The sequence below is a fragment of the Lagopus muta genome, chromosome 15 (genome assembly GCF_023343835.1).
Source record: "Lagopus muta isolate bLagMut1 chromosome 15, bLagMut1 primary, whole genome shotgun sequence".
Classification (NCBI taxonomy): domain Eukaryota; kingdom Metazoa; phylum Chordata; class Aves; order Galliformes; family Phasianidae; genus Lagopus; species Lagopus muta.
The window spans coordinates 7,234,866-7,252,113 of NC_064447.1; the positions used below are offsets into that span (position 1 = coordinate 7,234,866).

The 17,248-nt window shown below is 44.2% G+C and overlaps 1 protein-coding gene across 3 annotated transcripts in view; it reads right to left on the reverse strand.

Annotated features, from left to right (window-relative positions):
* Nucleotides 1–17,248, reverse strand: part of XYLT1 (xylosyltransferase 1) — a 151,839-nt gene that overhangs the window by 77,240 nt on the left and 57,351 nt on the right. For all 3 annotated transcript variants that reach the window (XM_048961815.1, XM_048961813.1, XM_048961816.1), the window contains exon 2: nucleotides 6,010–6,532. In XM_048961815.1, the coding sequence (XP_048817772.1) occupies nucleotides 6,010–6,532 (523 nt within the window). The remainder of the gene's footprint in view (nucleotides 1–6,009; nucleotides 6,533–17,248) is intronic.

Sequence of the window (17,248 nt, forward strand, 5' to 3'; positions counted from 1 at the left end):
CCATTAGCTGCTCCCACACCTGCTCAGCTGCCCCTCTAATGCTCCCTAAAATGACAGCATTTTCCAGTACAGCAATTTGGTGACAACTAGGGCTGCTGGTCGTGAATTTTTCAGCCTTCATGCCCTTCATTTATAGTGCTGTGCACTGCTCTCAGCATTTTCTTAGGATGCCATTCGCCAACACTTGTCTGCCCTCAAATTTGCTGCCCTGTTCATCTCCGTTACAAGATGTGTGGACTTTCCATCTACAAAGAAAGACATCCAGTTTCTGACTCACTGGCCAGATTCAGCTTTTGAGGATAAACCATTGATTTGGTTCCCTTTTCCAGGAACATCTCTTCCATGAGCAACGAGAAGTGTTTGGGCAGCTTTTGCATCAAGGAAGCATTGCGTTTCAGTTCCAGTGACCAAGTGCTCCAGGCACACAGTAAAAACCACAGCCCTTCCATCTGATGCCTGACTGAAAATCCAGTACAAGTGGCAGCAGCTTCTCTGCATTTTGGATCCTGGCATATACATGTACTTTTGGCACATAGGCTATTCTCTGGTTTCCATCCACACAATGAGGTAGGGTTTATTTTCAGCCAAAACAACTAAGTGTCTTTCCATTACTCTGTCATATTCTAATTTCATCTGTCAAAACATGCACACGTGACCACAAAAAAGTTAACCTGAGAATCATTACGTCTGTGCATTACTGCTGGTATCTTTTTTTTTCCTCTTTACAGTGTCATGGCTTCACTGATTTTGGTATTGTTGGCTCTGTTTCACACATAGCTAAGGGCACAAGGGAGGCACACCACATTTCAGAAGCTCACTTCACCTAAAATTCAAGCACTGAATCTTGAAACTGCCTTTTATAAAGAAAGAAGTGCTGGAACATGGTTTCCAGAAGAGAACACAATCTCTGTACATGGTGTAATTACATCTTGGTGTACTGCAGAATAACGGCACATGGCTTAAATGCTATTAATTGTGAGCAGTTTTGTTCCACAGGATGTTGTTCGCTGATAACTACTCAATTAGTGTTATTTTGCAATTAGTCTACTCACAGTAAATTTATTGCAACCAGAGTCATCTATGGTGCAGCAAATTAAAACGCTGTCTGGGCTGTATGTGCAGTGGCTCTTATATGCTTCTTAAACCATGCATAGCTCATCACAGTCATTTTGTCACACTGACAGATTAGAGGTGCAGGAAAGCAGCAGCCACTGTCACTGGCAATCCTGAAACCAGGAGAAAAAGATAAATTTGTGGTCCAGCCACCTTTAGATCAAACCCAGTGAGTGCAAAAACGCAATGCCAAAATTGTGAGAGCTAAACAAAGGCATACATTTACATGTCACTGTGTGCTTACCCATGCATATACAGAGGGTGAAATTTAATATTTGCTTAGTTGAAACTCCCATTCTTCTAAAATTATACAGAGGATTCTCCCATTTCCATGCTTTGAAGAACGGCTCTGCTCCACCTCGTATTTGGCATTTGTGAGGCTTATCCACTCTGTTCCTGCAAATCAACCTCCTCCTGCCAAGTGCTTTGAAGTGTTCAGCTACACACACTGCAGGCATACAGACTGCTACTACCTGTGCATATTATACAGTAAACAGAGCTCCAGAGCCCTTTTCTCATGGCTTGAAGAGTGAAAGAAGGCGGTGTTTTCTAAAATGAAATGGAGCACTCTCCTCAGCAGCAAATGAGAAATTCAGATCTCTTGCCTCGGTGTGCCAGAGGAGCATTATCACTAAGAAACTCAAGGGAAAGCAGTCTGATCTGTGAAGAACTTTTTCAGTGCTGGTGAGTTATGTGGAAACAGAGTAGCTGGATTATTTTTCTACTTTATTTATGAGTTGGGCTTACCCCATAGGAATGAAGGTAGCAGAAAACTGCTAAGACTACAGTAGCGCCAACAGAAAATAAATCGGGCTCACTTGAGGCAGGTTTTCTGGGGACTTTTCTTTTGCCAGAATATCTTAGAAAAAACCTCCCAAAGAAACTGCTACTTATTTTTGTCTATCTAGGGCCACAGATCTGGGTCAAGCATAAACCCAGATGGATAATTAACAATAAGGATTAGGGCAGAGTGTCCCCTGGACTGTAGCAGCCTGTAGAAGCTGGCCCACAAGGAGGGCTGATGCAGAAACCACTCCTGATGACTCACAGATCCAGTACCAAGCACCAACGAGAACTGCACATCCAGCTAACTGACGGCTGTCATAATCCATACCAGAGTGAAAAGCAGAGAATTCAGGGACTGATGCAGCCAGCAGGCCTGAAGTTGGGCTACTTTAATTGCAGAAAGAAGATCAGCAAGGGAAAGTCCCAGCTTGATACACACCTCTCTGTGGAGTTGTGCAATTGTAATTTATTGCTGCTCAAATTTTTAATCACACAGGGTCACCATGGCCATCCTAAATTGCACCCTTCCCATGGGAATAAAGGACTCTGCTGGGGAATAATGTGGCACATATCACTTGTGCTTTGCCAAAGAGGTTTAAGATTAAATTATTTTAAAGCCAAGAGTTCACATTTCAACTTCCACTTCTTATCAGTGCATCTGCCCTAGAGAAGGGCCATGGACAGGAAAGAGTCAGTTCATTCAGGCCCAGCTTTGCTGAGCACCAGCTGAGTCCAGTTCACCTGGGGAGTCAATGCCTGCATGGCTGGAGACCAGGCTGGAGATGGGCCCAGCAAGGAAACAGCCAGCCCTGCTGTCTGCAGGCTGCTAATCTCCATATCCCATCTGAAAAGAACTGAACTCCCCAGAGGGATGGTGTCAGACTTACTTCCCCCCCCCTTACCTTCACTGACTATATTTCCCCTCAAAACACACTTCTACCAGCTCCAAACACTCCCTTCAAAATGAAGTGACTTACAAGCTGCCTGCTGCCCTGATCTTAGCTTTGACTTCAGATAAAGCTGCACCCAAAGCCTGTGACACCAGCTTCCTGGTCTGCAGCACTGGTGTCCTGTTTTCAGGCTGGGCTCATTGGCCAACGCTTACTCAAATTCTGAGCAAGGCAGACAACTCCTCCTGTTCCAGGCCCTGTCCTACTGCAAGGCAGACACTGCAATGTCCTCAGAGGGTCTACAGCCTGCCTGCTCCTGTTCTCATGGAAACAATGCTGCATTTCATACAGGTGGCAAACAACATGCTACTGGTGTGAACAATCCTTTCTTATAGGCTGAAGATGGTTACATCCTTTTTTTTTTTTTTTTTTTTTTTTCTTATTGCCATTGGAAATAAAGTATTTAAAAGAAAAAAAAAAAAGAAGAGCCTGTAAGATCCTGTTCCTGCTGATAACAATTCAAGTGACTGTATCGCTTAACATTTATGACAATCCAGCTGGATGGAGTCACGTCCATGACTGATAGCTACGTTGAACAATTTTGTGGCTTTGATCAACCAAGACAGGATCCAACGGGATTAAATACTGGATGACATCTCAATGGAAACTGTAACGCTGGGAACACATTTATACACAGAGATAATGGATGAATGTGCTTCTACAATGCATAAATATTTAAACTTTACAGCTCTGCTGAAAACGGACAGGAAATCTTTTTTCAAACCAAACTGAAAGGGATAGTGCTTATATGCTAAAAATAAAGGCTAACAAGTGCCTGGATGTCTGACTTTTGCTGACAGACAGCGTTTAGCTTTCTTGATGCATAAACTGGCAAAATGTCTAAATAGACCTCCCCCCTGCCAGCAATCTTGACAACAGGTTGTCTTATGTTCCCAAAAGTTGATAGCCAGTGCTTCACAAACCTCTTCTAATGAAGATCAATGCCTTTCAGGCATATCTGGACCTGATGAAGACACCTTTGACCAAGGATGTGGATAACAGCAGCAGCAGGAAAGGTCTGAGACCACAAAACAGAACTCAATCTATGGATCTTTAACTGGGCTGTAAAATTTAACAGATCAACCAAGTGGTATTATAATAGAAAGAGACTAAGGCTGAACAGGAAGCAGTCCTGACGAGCACTCTAACACCTACTGGGCACCTTCGATACAGGCGTTCCTACATGTCTATCTTAATAACCCCCTATCAGATGTTTCAGAAGTCACTACTAAGTCTGGATCTCTTCTATAGCTCTAAGGTCCCAGCCTGCCTGTGCACTGGCACCACTTGCGCAAGCAATTCATGTCCTACTCAATGTGCTGCTGCTTTATCACTTCCCCACAGCAGAGCTCCCAAGTCTGCTCCAGAGCACCCTATATGTAACACAGGATGTACAGAATTCTCTGCCAATGAAATCTGGCTGTTGAAGCAGTAAACTTCAGCTGTCAGCATGGGCAGCAGGAAATAACCCTGAGGCAAAGAAAAGTCAACATTTTCTACAAAGATCCATCTGGCTAAGTTAATACATTCCCAAATTATACTTCTTAAACAGGCCTCATTGCCTAAAATAAAAATTTGAATGAAACTTAATCACTGTTAACCCAAAAAACTGCATTCACAGTCTTTTTACACTTAATATTTTAAGGTGGCATATCCCCATAACTCAAAATAAATTCATGTGTATTTTAAAATAAAAGCATATTGGACAATGACTCCATTTCACTACGACTTTGGAGGGGAACTCGCTGATGCTGAGACTGCCACTGATGCCTGATTTTGCTGAATTCTTACCTTTCTGCTGATCTGGTTTTACTCTCCCTATAACTTGTTCTGCCTTCCCTGTCTCTCTTCCCATTCACGCTGAACACTACATCTTCTACTCGCTCCATTAATTCTTTATCTCCAATATTGGCCCACAGTGTAAAGACTTGGAATTTTACCATGAATTTTACCCATTTTACCAAAGGAAGAAAAACACCAAAATACATGTTGTAAAAGAAAGAAACAAACCAAAAACAACCCCACAGCCACAAAACAACAGTCACAGAGGTGGGAAATGAGGTGCTGATGCCATTCACTGTGGTAATATGCAACATCTAAGCTAAAAGCTTAAGCTTCTATTAGAGAGAGATATTCCTCTGGGGCACCTCCTTTTTTACACTCTCTGTGAAAACAGTTTAACCTCCAAATCCAGCCAAGAGCACCACGATCCTCCTCCTCTTCCCCTCTGTACCACACTGAGTCTACCCAATTGTAACCACTGCTCTGAGACGGTGCAATGAACAGGTAAGCTGTCAGGGTTAGAGGATGCAAGTAAATATTCCTCATGAAATAAACTAAACATTGTTTTCAAACAAGCACTTTACTATGGTGAAAGTTTACAGCTGAGTAAATGGCGGCTCATGAAGCGTTCTTACTGAAAGGCAGAAATGGGCTAGTGAAATATGCAAAGTGAAACCAAGCAGAGAGACGCCTGATGTATCTGACTGCACACAGGAACCACAAGCAACAAATCAAAGCCTGACTTAGGCAACAGTTGGCACCTGGCTCTCTACAGTAGTAATTTCGGAAATTACTTTAGCTGATTAAAGATCATTAAAAACAGAAGCGAGTCACAGAACTGGATTTTTTTTTGTGCTTAAAAAAATAGTTACGTTTCTTACAGTTATCTCTTACAAAAATGCTTAGTGGCTCTGGTTCTTAGCTAGAATTCCACTGCAGAACCATTAAAAATGGCTGTAACAACAGTATATCTCATTTACTGGCTAGCAGAACACACCAGAATTAACTACAGTTGTTCTCTGATCCCAGAAAAGCAGGCAACTCAGTGACAAGACACGCACCTCAACTGTGCTTCTCTGCATCTGTAGATGAAGAACTAAAAGAAATAAAAGTAGCAGATAAATTCTCATATCACAAAGTGCAATAAAAATCTGGGGGAAGTGAAAAAGAAATTCAGCATAAATCTACCAAGGATCCTGCGATACCCATATAACTCCCTGCTTAAAACATCCTCAGATTCTCCCCAGCTTTCCCAGACTACAGAAGTACATGTTTCTGCAGCAAAGTCCATTTCTTGTCATTAGGAATCCGTTTCAATCATATACAGTCCTACTCCCAAGACACTGCTTTATTTCTCCTTCATCACCTCCCAACTTACCCTCCAGCGTACAGAAACGTGTCACCTTCTCCGGCATCAGCTTTCCATGCTTGTGCTGACAGTACACATCAGCGATCTCCTGCCGACACTGCTTAGACTTTGCCCGGGACATGGCTGAGATTGCCTCTTTGCCCGTTACCTCGCACTTGGGTGGCTGGTCGTACCTCAGTTCAGGAGAGCTGTTTCCAGTTTTTTTCAGCGGCTGCTGTATGGGAGGCGTGTGCAAGTCCTTCAGGTTGCTGCTGCTGCTGTTCTTTCCAGGCTTATCACCCAACTGCACCACCTCATTGGAGCTCTTCCCCAGCAGCGAGTTCTCCTTTACCTTCTCCTCTTCCAGTTTCTTTCTCAAATGCTCCTTTTGCTTGCTAAGGGGTTTTTTCACCAGCTCAGACTGGTGTTTTTGCCTCTGAGTCCTGGGAGCAAAGTTACTGTTATCAATATTTTCAAAGTCCTTGGGGACCGAATTCTCATTATTGCTGTCTGTTCGTGTTTTCTCTTTCGGTCGGTGGGAAAAATAGCCATCCTATAAATAGAGAGAAAAATTACATTTTTCTTACTACAATACTCATGTGCAATGCATTACAAGCATTTCATATGTGAAAATATCAATAAATTATAGTCCAGCGTACTGGAAAATGTCATGTTACAGAAAGGTAAGGCTGAGGAAGTCACCTGAGCTCCGACATCAGTGCAGGCAACCACATCACCCACTGCCCTTCATCTCTCAGCTGGGCCTGACTCCATCTCAGATGGAGCAGGGGGTTTACAGGCTTGTGAGCAGCTGTTGACTGGAGAAGACTTCATCCTGACACCATTAGAATCAATGGCAAAGCCCTCAGAAAGGCCTGGGCCAGGCCCTGACCACCAGTCCTCACCAAAGCACCCCTTGTCTCCTCGCCAGGATGAACATCCTGACCATATGGGCTGTATTGTTCAAAACATGCTATATGAAGGAAAGGGAATGGACATGGTGCAATGTTTGTCTGCTGCAGAATAACGCTGGCCTTCGTGATTTCCCCCCTCCGCCTGTTACCATGGAAACTCAGCCCAGCACTGACTGCAATAGCAGATTTTTAAGAAGTCGCATTTTTATTTGCCATCAGATGGGTTACACTGGTGACAACTCCTGGGGAAAGCACAACAGGCCGCACAAGGACTGTGAAATCAGAGAACACCCTTGTTTGCTGTGCACTGGCGGATCGGCTCCCTGGGAGCCAAGCTCCACCTCAGTACTGCCCACGTCCCAGCCCTGCAATGGCCACACGGCTCCCTGGCTTCCTGAGCCTGCTGTATGGCCTCCTCCTGCAGCTGTACTCCAAATCATCTCCAAAACATGCTGATTAAACTCAGAAAGAACCCTAATAGGGGGGCAACTTCATAGCCTACCCCTGGACACCACCATGGTCTGCACCATGGCATGCTCTCTGCAGACAGAGGGATGCAAACTGTGCCACAGGGTTTGTTTGTCTGTCCAGCCTGCTTCAGGCTGAGGGAGCTGAGCCAGGCCAGGTCTGGAGTGCTGGGAGAGCGGGGGCTGCTGAGCATGGAGAAGAGGTGACTCTGGGACCTCTCGTTAGCATCCATTAACACCTGAAGGAAGGTGCACAGAGGATGGAGCCAGGCTCCTTGCAGTGGTGCCAGGAGCAGAGGCACTGGGCACCACCCAGAGCACAGGAGTTCTCTCCGTCCATTATTCAGCACTGTGCGACGCCCAGAGGCTGTGGGGTCTGCGCCTTACAGATGTTCAGAAGCCACACAGATGTGGGCCTGAGCAAAGCAATCTGGAACAGTATCCCTAAAAGACTAGGCCTGAGCCAGGCAGGCACACTCTAAGGCCGTAGAAATGCTAACGGCAGAGAAGGGAGGTGTGCGACAGCAGAGGGTTGTGGGCACCATGTCCTCCAGCCACAGCAGAAGCTGAGGATGGCCGAAGCTGAAAGTGTCCTTCACCAGCACTTCTAAGCCTTTGTCGCTCTTTATGCTGTCTTGAGCTGCTCTTACTCTCATGGGGATCAGACAGGCGTGAAAGAAATCCTCAGCAAAAGGGCAGAATTAATTCTGAGAATGTACAAAGAACAGTACAACATCTAAGTTCTCCCAAATGCTGAGAGCTGGCTACGTGGCTCCCTTCAGACCTCCGCAAACCTCTCCTGGCTGGCATGCAATTGACAAATTGAATGAACGCATTCACAGGAGAAAGTCTGTAAGACAGAAAAGAAAAAGGAGGACAATCCCAGGGACATCAGAGAGCACAGCAATCTGTTAGAGGAAAGACACAGAAGACCAGAACAAGAGGCACCTATATGCGTAAATGAATATGAAATCGGAATCTCTGCTCCAGCCGCAGAAGCTAGCCCTCAGGCTAGCAGGTAACACTCTTTTAGACTCATGGAACAGGCAGTATCTCTACTTATTAAAGTGCTCAACAGCAGACAAAAGCAAGGGGAATTGTTACTAAAACATTTGATGACCAGGTTATAAATATTGATAGACTTTTTTTCTGCCCAGCACTCTCTCCACTCCTGCTAGACTAAGCAGGCAGAAAGCAGTGCTTGCCAAATCACAGCAGTGGCTAACGATGACTGATGGGAGCCATCCTTAGCACCTACCGACCACATCTCACGTCCCAAACATTTCAGCAGTGCTAGCTAATTGTTTTCTCCCACCTCTTCTATGAGGAGCTATTTCACAGTCAGATTTCAGCAACAAGGAGGCTGAGATAATGACTTGTCCAAGGTCACACAGCAAGCCAGTATTGCTTTGACCTCTGCAGCTCAGCAATGAGGAATGTTTGAATAGTTTATTCATTAGAAGATCTGGTGAAGTGATTCTCTTCCATGAATATCTCAGCTTGCAAGTAGCTATTGCAAATGGAATGCAGAGGTTTTTCACAAGACAACTGTTTTTCAAACAAAATATTTTTATTTTTGAGAAAAAAATTAAAAAATAAGCCTCATTTTCAAGAGTAGAAAGCACACAAAATCAATTTTTTTCTATTTTTTAAACAAAGGAGTAAGATTTTTAAAATTTATATCTCAGTGAAAGAGCAACAAAAAAGAAACCAACAAAAAATCCCACCAAAAACAGTTTCAAGACAGCACTTGCTCCTGTGAGCGATGAAATAAAAAGAATTCCTCTATTTTCAGAGCCCAACTCTTTTTACATATCCTATATCTCCAATATATCTTCAAAAAGAAAAAGACCCCTGACCCCAGCAGCAAACTGCAAACAGAGCAAGACAAATATGAAGCTTATTAACACCTCTTCCAAGGTGCTGCTGCTCTGAGTAATGGCCCAGCGCTTCAGATGTTTGATAGCTGCCATGCTCCTTTCTTGTTCAGCCAACTTCTGAACCTCAGGTTGGCTATGCCAGTAGCACACTTCATCTTGCTTTATTTTAATGCAATGATAGAAACATCTTGCGTTTATATACACAGAACAGCTCTGAAAACATAACTACTCTGCAGACACACGTTCTGTAAGCTGTTGCTAGAGCTCAACTTTCCCTCTCACTCTATGCTCAAATGCATTCGTACCAACCCCTTTTAATAAGGGGCAATAAGCTGCAGCCAGCCTCGCAATGAGGCAGGAACCACTGCGAGCTACCTGGGGCTGGGGATGCCTGGATGGTTAAACAACAAGTGAAATGAGACACAAGAGGCTGCAGTCGCTGCATGGCTGGTGAGATCAAAGCCGTGCTGGGGTCATGCTGACATCCCCAAGGCTGCCTCACTGGCCAGCCATGTCCTGGCGGTGGGGATGCGATGGCTCAGGGCACCTGCCTGTGCTTGCTCAACATGGGGCTGGGTCCATCTTGTGGCTCTTATGTTACAGCCATTTGTTTCATACTTATGAGATAGTGATGTAGATAGCACCCTGATGGCAATGGTTAATTGGGTGTACAAACATATGAAAATAAACAGGGAGGCTTTTCCCTTGCTTCTTTTTTTTTTTTTTTTTTCCACCTGCTTATATGAAGCTGAAAGACAACACTCATCTAGAATGCTATTAATACTATTAGCATAAATTTTATGTCCCAAACACTTCCTGAGCTATTTATACTCCTTAAACTTCAGCAAGTTGCATATGTGGAATATGAAGAAAAACATGAAAGAGGAAATGAGAACTTTGTGTTGCATTTCAATGACAGCCGTGCAGAGAGCTACAGAGACATGGTTCAGCAGCAATGCAAGCACCCTTATGGTTAGTTCTCATCATTAATATAGCTGAAGGCACTCTCTGTCTGTTAATGGAGCATTCCAGCACTCAGAATCTCAGGGTCAAAATACCTGGCTGCAACAATGAGAAAAAGTCTATCTTCTGCATCAAATTCTTTCCAAAGCCTCCGAAGGCCGCGATGGGATCTTTCTGTGTATCTTAGCAATTTTCCCTCTCTGACTCTCACTAAATGACTTTTCTTTTCAGGTTAAAAAAGAAAAAAAGGAAAAAAAAATAAGGAAACAAAGAAATATGCTGTACCACAAACAGCATATTGATAAGGGAGGAGAGCAGAATTCCACTATTTTTTGCTTTTTTTTTTTTTTCCCAGTAATTCTTCTAATGCCCACAGTAAGAAATTGGTGCGAACGCTCTGCCCTCAGCCCCTACCTGATGTCCCATGCAGACCCCTCCATAGCACTGAAAAGCCTTCAAGGATGAGGTGTGGGGCCTCTCCTCTTACAAATCGCATCTGACACAGGAGAGTGGTAGAAAGCCTTGATGAAACCTCAGGAGAAAAAAGCAAAGTAAACAGAGGATTTACTGGCATAACGTTCACCTCTTCAAACTCTTCTCTCCCTTCAAGTGCTTTGCTCCCCTCTGGGAAATGCCTTTCCAAGTGTACACGCTGGAATTTGAGAAGACAAATGTATCACAAGCGCTTCAAAGGCAGACACAAAACTAAGCTGGGCTTTAATCGCTGCCTGCCTGGGGGCACGGAGAAGACCACAAAAGCTCTGCAGAGACAGCATCTGGGAGGAGCGAGGCTAAAAATACAGCCCAACTGCAGAACAGCTGTGCCAACCAGAAGGCGTGTATGTACATCAGTGCATACCGAACAAAAAGCGAACAGGGCACCCAACAACTGCCATGGCTGGACACGTACTGATTGCAGCCTCAGGTGAGCCTGGTGCACCCACACCTGCTGATGCAAAGAGGGAATGCCACCAAGCACAGTCTCTACCTCTCAACAACTCAATTCCTTCTCAGCAACTTTCACCAACTATGCACAATGTAGTGGTTTCAAGGCAGGACCCACATGTGTCAGCAGGACAAGCTTTGCAGGGAGAGGACACAAAGCTCAGCACTTAAAAGTTTGCAACAGCAGCAGCTGCTGACAATAAATCGCATTCATCTGCAAAGTTTAGGAGTAGAGACAAAAGCAGCACATATGGGCTTAACCAGGCTATAGGAAGATGGATTTCTCTTGCTCTGCAATACTTATTTTACTATGCTGGATTCACTGCAGACTTTGTGCCATGGATATAAAATATGTTCAATTCAGGACAAAGAAATCCTGGAGAAAGATCACGGTGAAATGATGCGTTGCCACTTCTGGCAGTGCTACACAATCTGTATCAGAGGATTTGCTGTTCAAAAAGTCATCCTTTGGACCAACTATTTGTAAGCAGCACCTTCCCAACTCTCAACGCACTTACAAATTACACTGAATACATTACCAAAAACAAAAAGAAAAAGAAAATTATACCAGAACCAAATCAGAAGCAGAGAGCTTATTAACATAGCCTCTATGTATCCACAGTCAAAAATGAAAGTAGCGTTTTCAAGACAACACCTAACAATGTTATTTTTCTTTTGTACAAACTTAATCACATTCATAGAATGCTCAGAAAATTATTATTAAAATCACCATTCTGGTATTTGCAAAAGAATAGTTTTCAGGCACAGACACAGATCAAAACAGACTCTACCCAAATCCATCTCATTTGAGAGGGCTCCTGTAACAATCACTGAGTTCTGCAGGTTTCAAACACATACTACTCAAGAGCCAAGCAATCTGACTCGTATTTCCATCACACCCCATCTGACTTTGGCTGCGCTTCTCCTGCAGCCTGGGAACCACGTGGCTTCTCTTGGGGGACAAACCACAAACTGCATTTGCACATCCTTCTTGTGCAATGTCTGTAGCTCAGCTGACAAACATGCTGCTCCTGCTGCCATTCTGCTTCTGCAGAGAGGTGCCAATCAGGTCAAAATACTTTTCTCCTCACGTTTTAAATGCCAGCTCTGTTTACAGCCTTTCTAAAGAAACCCTTTGGAGGGCTCGCATTGCTTTGCAAGCGCTGTATTTCAAAGCTCAGGTGTGATGCTCTCATGTCTATCACCAAACACAGCCTGAGAGAAGGATTTCCACAAACACAAAGTTTAGTCCTAACTGTATCTGGTCCTCAGAAGGTCAGGGAGAGGCAAAGTGCCACGTGCTGCATGGCGACAACCATGGCATGGAGAGTCTGAATGATGCTGGGGCCTCTGTATGTGAATACATGGCAATTCAGCAATAACACACACTCCCAAACTGGGAAGGAACGCTCTGTACCACAGGGCATGGATGAGATCACAGCCAACTACATACTGATTGCTTCTGATGCTAAAAATAACAATATAACATTATTGAAAAGTAATGTTTGAAGCTCAAAGCTATTGCATGTAGCAAGAGTCTGAGTTGTGCTCCAAAACCTGAACGGGCTTTAATTTGCCAAACTCCATCTTTATTAAAGCATTTCCCACGCAGAATGAACATGCTTTGGTACACTGCCCACTATTTCTATAGCTTATCAGAGACCGGCTAACATGCAGACAAATGGGCAGCCAATGGGAAAACACAGCGAGGGCACTGCAGGCAGCTCATGTGTGGCTCCGGGCTCTGACCCCAAGCACTGTGCCCAGCGAGCAGTGACTGTGCTGGGCAGGCAGCAGTGCTCAGAGCTGCTCCTTGTGGCAGCAGGACTATGCTCCTTTCACTGGAGGAGTCATCCATTGCCATCCCAGTATCACAGAAGTCCTACAGAGGCCACGCAGATGAAGGCACCATGTGCAAGCAAGCCCTGAATGGAAGCGCTCACAGACTTTCTCTGGCACGACCTATTTCCTCTCCAAGTACAAAACCCTGGGCTTGCTGCGCTGAGAAGCACGTTTCTATCAAAGCTCCATCCCACACAAAGCTGGCACTGTTCCACAAGTAACACAGACATCAGGATGTGCAGCTGCGGGGCAGTGCCCCGAGGGGCACAGGACCATCTATTCGGCCAGTCCTGAGACCAGGAAGGATTTAACAGCACTACATGGGAAGATAATTAAATAAAGTCTCCTCTTTGTTCAACATTAATTACAGCTCTGTGACATCTTATTTTGTAATGCTAGTTAATTACTCAATAATGATACCTTCCAACTGCCAAGGAAGTCAGCGGATGGCATCCCTACAAGTTAAGGCTTCTCCTGGAGCACAGCCCTCCTCCTGTGCTTGGACCTTGGCACACTCGAGGGCTGTTTCTTTGTCAAACCACAGGGAATCACAGAATGGCTTGGATTGGAAAGGACCTCAAAGAGACCATAATTCTGTAAGAATCCATGGGAAAAAAAAACCAACAAAAAACCACCAAAACATCGTCTCCATCACCGTAGAATAAATCTGACAGTGTGTCTGTATGGAGTCATCCCAACTCGTCTGCCAGATGCTTACTAAAGGATGGTCACCATCAGAATAGTAGCAAATAGTAAACTATCTATTTATTTAGCAAAAAAGTCATTGCAAAGGATTTTTAAGGCTGAGCATAACTAGAGGTACCACTGCTGGTACTGCGCTGCCAATCTCAGCACACTGCAGACATCTTGTTGCTCTGTCAGAGTGAACATGAAATTAAGGACTTTGGTTGAGGATGTGGCTGATGGGCCACGAGACCTTGAAAAATGAGTGCTTCTGGCAGGTTTGGACAGGAGCACAGCCAGAGAGCAGATGGAGAAGCGACAGCAGATGTTAAAGCAGTTAGCTTTGTCCATATGCTTTTCCATTTTGCTGTAATAAGTACATTGTACTTTAATCGTCAGAGGCTGAAGACTTGTGAGAATCATTCTGTGAGCAATGTATGAACCAACTTCGTGCCTGACATTAAAGAGAAAGGCACAAAGGGTGGAAACAAATTTATTGATTTTGAACTTGAAAGCTGGTAGAGATGAAAGATGTAACGGCATCAAATACAGTCCGCCAGTACGTACAAAGATCATGAGAAAAAGTGCTCACTTGGACTTAAAGGGAAATTCCAACACTTGAAAAAGCACCAGCCCTTCAGGAAACAGCACTAACAAATACCATCACTAATACATAGGTTGCTCTGAAAGTAACGCCTCCTATTTATTTCTATGGAAACTGCTAGAGATACAAAGAGCACAACAGCACTATGTGATAGAGAAAACTCCCAGCTACAAAGCACTATCTTTCAGCATAGTCCCCAACATTAGCTGTGCATTTTTGTCAGTGATGAACAAGAGCTGCATGTCACAATCATATAAAAACCTGCACCAGCGAAGGTGACCCACTGCCCCCACTGCTGAAGTGCACCACCTCCCTGTGCTACATCCATTGCTGGTCTTCATCAATATTCAGCAAACAAGAATGCCCATGGGTGCCATTTTTTTTCTGCATGGAGGAATTCAATTCCACCCCTTTGCTTCATCCACCCTTCCATGTCAGATGCCGTTGTGTCAGAGTGCCCCTCTGCTGCTGTCTGTCACACAGCAACAACATGTAAAGGGATGTTGGTGGGAAGGCTCAACCTCTGCTGCCATCCCACCAACAGCTGCCTCTGACATCATGGGCCGACATAAAGCAGGTGACATTACTTTCAGAGCAGCTCTCATAGAAGGTGCGTACTTTTTCCTTTTGTGTACATGCTATTTTTGCAATAAGGTAAAATATAGAATAAATACAGCTTCAAAACTTTGTCTGCTTTTCTCGGAACAGTTTTTCTGTGTTTTTTTTTTCTGCTAGCTTGCATTTGACTTTGAGTGATTTGGATCATGTAATAACACCACAGAGCACCCCTCAAGAGATGGAACAGATTTTCACATTTCCTGCAGCTCAGTGCAGTGCCTAAATGAGCAGCTCTTTTGCATTAACAGTAATTTCAAATGTTCATCTGGCTATTAGAGTCTGGAATAAAACTACAGGGAACTGTGAAAGCAAACATCTGCAGTATTTTAAAAACTGTCAGCCTTCTTTTCTGCTATCTCAGGCTCTTCAGGAAAATCTGTACTTACAGAGAAGGCCTGGAAGATACCTAAGACTATTTTACTCAGTCTGTAACAGAACTTGCTTTATAGTCAGGAGCTGCCCCCAGCTTACAAATGCTGCTCTCTTCCATGCAATGCCTGACCCCGGCTCAGGCAGCTCGCAGCGCTGGTGGAGCAGCTGCCCTCCAACACTGATGGCATTTTCAACCTCCTGGCCTCATTTCAGCTCAACCCCATCTCTGAACAGAGCTCAGTACAAGAGATGAGGGAGGACTGAACCAAAGGGCAAAATACAGTTTCTAAGGAAGCTCAGGAAAAACCCTGGAGGTTTGCTTGTCCTTTTTCTCTCCCCCCCCCCCCCCCCCCCCCTACAGCTCCTTCCCAAGGGAAGGTGGATGGTACAATTCTCCCAACAGACACGAAGGAGCTTCAAGCCCAGATGTGAAGGAGCCTACGTGAAGTCAGCACTTTCTCAAACGAAAGGTGATTTAAGTGACTTTTTGTATTAATGCCCATTATCCTGTGCTCGTTGAACAGGACCCTCAAGCAGCATTTGAAAAATGCTGCACTTTCATAGAGTAAAAAAGCAACTGCCACTTGTGCCTCATAGATTTCTACAGGACAGATGGTTATGTGTGGAGGGGGCTGCTCTGGGGAGGGCAAAACACAGCTCTGGGCCCTGGAGCATGGAGTGGGCCCTGGTAGCGAGAGCTATTCTGGTAATGAAAAGAAAACAATGTTTTGTGTATTTATGTATTTGTGCATACAGCAAGTTGTACCACTTAACTGTGTGACAAGGGTGCCCAGAAAGACGGTGCTGTATAAATAAAGAACACCAAGTGTTTACTGGGGTAAAGTTTGGCCACTGGAATGCAAACTCCAACACGACAACCACACTGCACACCCATCACCTGCCAACTTGTTTGTCAATTCCCAAACTCACCAGAAGATTCTTCTCCTGCACTGCAGTGTCAGTGATCCATCCCACAGCAAATAACGTGGCTATGTGAACTGAACTCTTTGCCTTCATCCTTATTTCTCTCAGCCAAAATTCAGCCCATATACACTTAACGTCTTTCAGAGGAGTAGTAAACACTTGAAATTGCTTCCTGATGATTTGTTATTAACTAGATTCCAACTAACTTCAACTGGAGAACAACTCCAACTCACATCTAAACAGTCTCGGACAGCCCACAGTGAACTGCTGGGAAACACAATCAGACTTCTGGCAGCTATGGAGATTAAGCATAATTAAAGTATGGATGGTAGAAACCGAAGACCCCCTCACATACAAATGAAAATATCCTTGTAAAATACGGTCAGTTTAACATAAACATATTCAGCCTTAATTAGGTAGAAAATCTATTTAGATAAATACAATACAAAGAATAATAATGAACTTCTGGATTACATTTTGTTACTTGGAGGGAAAATACAACACAAATAAATGGGAAGTAATTGAAGCTTATTTAATAGTCTCAGACTATCAGCTTGAACAACTATAATCGTTAAAGACCCTGCAGTGATCTTCCACCGATAAACGTTGTTAAATCAGAATTACAATATGACAAGCATGAACAGCAAAGCCTATTAATACAAACAGCACTAAAAGAAACAGATTAATTCCAAGCCTTTTTCAGCTGCCCAGCACCATGAGAAGCCTTTGAACCAAACATTCTAGAAGGAAAGGTCTCCACATTTCCTCTATTTTGAGTAAGACTGAAATAGGAACATTTAAATATGTAGAGCAGCTGCAGGTAAGCAACGGCTGTCCAGCATTAGAAACACATCAGCACAGAGCTCAGCATTCACTGCTCAAGGTGAGCCAAGCAGATCCCTTCATGCAAGTCTCAAGCACTGCCCTGACCCTGAGGACCACGAGGGACGGATGGGTGTTTGCAGCACTTTCTTGTAGAGTGGATCTGGTAAACCTGGTACCACATCTTGCTGGTGGAAAACCAACTGCTGCCATTTAATTCCTACCCATGGAAGG